General features: G+C 28.7%; 1 protein-coding gene across 1 annotated transcript in view; it reads left to right on the top strand.

Annotated features, from left to right (window-relative positions):
* The window catches only part of LOC107612031 (ethylene-responsive transcription factor SHINE 2-like), a 1,224-nt gene continuing 863 nt past the window's right edge, over window positions 2,000-2,360 (top strand). Inside the window, exon 1 of the mRNA XM_016313872.2 lies at window positions 2,000-2,356. Within this exon, the coding sequence (XP_016169358.1) occupies window positions 2,277-2,356 (80 nt within the window). The 5' untranslated portion in view covers window positions 2,000-2,276. The remainder of the gene's footprint in view (window positions 2,357-2,360) is intronic.

Here is a 2,360-nt window from a genome sequence, read left to right as displayed (position 1 = left end):
AAAGCATGCAACTAACAATATAAATTAAAAGGATAAAATGCTTTAATTTATATATTATATTGAGAGAGACAGAGAGAGGGAGAGAGATATGGTAAAATCATAAATACAACTTTTATTAACAAGATAAGAAAGTGCAAATATTCTCACTTCTAATTAGAATTCTCACATGATAGGAAGGGACTTCTATCATTTTCATATGGCTCCATCTTTGGTCTAAATTTATTATGGAAGCAAAAAGCAGCCAGTAAGATTGTAGATTCTCCAAGTTATTGATCTCAAAATAAACTCTTTTTCACTTTCCGTATTTTCAAACAACATACTTTAATTTCTAGCTTCTACATATATACATACATGTGGTTGCAAATTTAAGGGAGAAATTCATACAATATACTTTCTTTTTTTTTTAATCTTGGGGCACAGTTGTTGTGTTATTTGTGGGCAGCATTATTGGTCCTACTCATCAACACATGATAAGTTTGAGCCAAAGTTTCTAACAAAGAGTAATGGTGTTACGAACTTATTATTTAATTACTTTCCAGAATCTTAAATATTGGATAAAATAGATTTGCAATAAAAATGTATGAAGTTTAATTATATCTCGGTGTTTGTCATTTCTCATTAATTAATTTGATTGTATTATTGGATTAATTAGACTAGTTTCATTCTTTCTATTTTTATTTATGAAAGTTCTCAAGTAAATTGAGGAGAGGAGATTATTGAATTAAAAATTCGCTTTTAAATTCGAATAAATAAATTATACAAAAATTTGGTTTAGAAGATAATTTCTAGTTTTATCTCATAAATACAAAATAGAATTGAATGAAACAGGAAAAAAAAGAGAGTAAAAAAATAGTGACGTCTCGATATATCTTGGTTTAATTATAATGATTTATTTTCAATCTCTACCACAATAATGTAGTAGAATTTTTATTATAATCAAATTGAATTATAAAAATCACTAGTGTCAAGAGACTCACACTCTTATAAACCACTTAAACTATTTTAAATTTAGTAAATCATCTAGGTATTAACCTAACTTAGTTAACGCAACCAAGTGTCCTCTAACCAACACATTTTTGAACACAAACACTTATTAAATTTTGGTTTTTGTATGAACTCTTCTCTTTGCTCTTTTTTTTATCTTTTAAATTGATCTTAATTCTAGACACAAGAGAATAAGAACACACTCAATATGATAAAAGAATAGACTTGTATGTCAAATGAGATTTTACTTCAATGGTTGCCTTCTTTTTTATCTTTGTCTTTGTTCTTCTTATATAGATATTGATATACTCTTCTTCGAGGTTGATATAATTTTCTTTTTTACAAAATTAGTTATTGCACCAATTATGCTTATGGTTGTTGGCATTAAGGAGAAGATCTTTTCTTCTTTGTTCCTCTAGTTTGAATGCAGTAGCTCCTTATGAATATGATCTGATTTTAGAGTGCATTATTTGTTGTCTTGATTGTGAATAGTTTTTCCTAACTTGACTTGATATCATTTTTTATTAATTCCTATAATGCTCATCGTAATGATTAGTTAAAATAGAAAATAGTTAATTATGTTTGTTATCATAAAGTACAAAATCAATTATTGACTCAACAATTTAAAAAAATTAAAATTTAGATAATTTCAAAGCTATCATCCTAGTTGAATTAAATCGTATTTTTAAATTCTTTGAACGTTTATATAAAAAATACTTAAATATCTTCCACCAAAATTATTTATATAGACAATTAATCTAGAATTAACTGTGTCAATCATTTAAAATGAGTAGTGTTTATTATTGAAAAGATTGTAAAATTTTATCTTAGTTAATTTTGATATGTATGAGGTGAAAATCAGTAAAACATTTGTATAAAAAAAATTGAAATAGTGATTTAGTGAAGTTATTAAGAAGCTAATACGTATGAGTGAAGGAGTAGGGAGGCAGGTGAAACCTTAATTGCATGTGAGACTGTTTCAAAAGCAAGTGTTGTTTCCGACCAATCCACCGACAAGCCCATATAAACAATTTCGATCATCACTTTGCATTGCATTTAATTCCCCCTCTCTCTTCAATCCCTTCCTTCCCTCCCTCCCTTCATCTCCCACTCTTTTCAATTCGTACTTACTTTCTTTCTTTATAGTTTTAGCTACCACCACTACCTTCTGCAACCACCATTCCTCTCTTCTTTCTTCCTTTCTTTCTTTCTTTTTAATACTCAATAAATTTATTTCGATCTTTCTAGCTCACTCTCATTTATTTTTCCACCAAAATCAAGGGAATTGAAACATGGTACAGGCAAAGAAGTTCAGAGGTGTGAGGCAGCGCCAGTGGGGCTCCTGGGTGTCAGAGATTCGCCACCCTCTCCTGTAA

Source organism: Arachis ipaensis, chromosome B08 (genome assembly GCF_000816755.2).
Source record: "Arachis ipaensis cultivar K30076 chromosome B08, Araip1.1, whole genome shotgun sequence".
NCBI lineage: Eukaryota > Viridiplantae > Streptophyta > Magnoliopsida > Fabales > Fabaceae > Arachis > Arachis ipaensis.
Note: the sequence above shows the minus strand (reverse complement) of the source record. Positions and strands in the feature narration are given on the sequence as shown.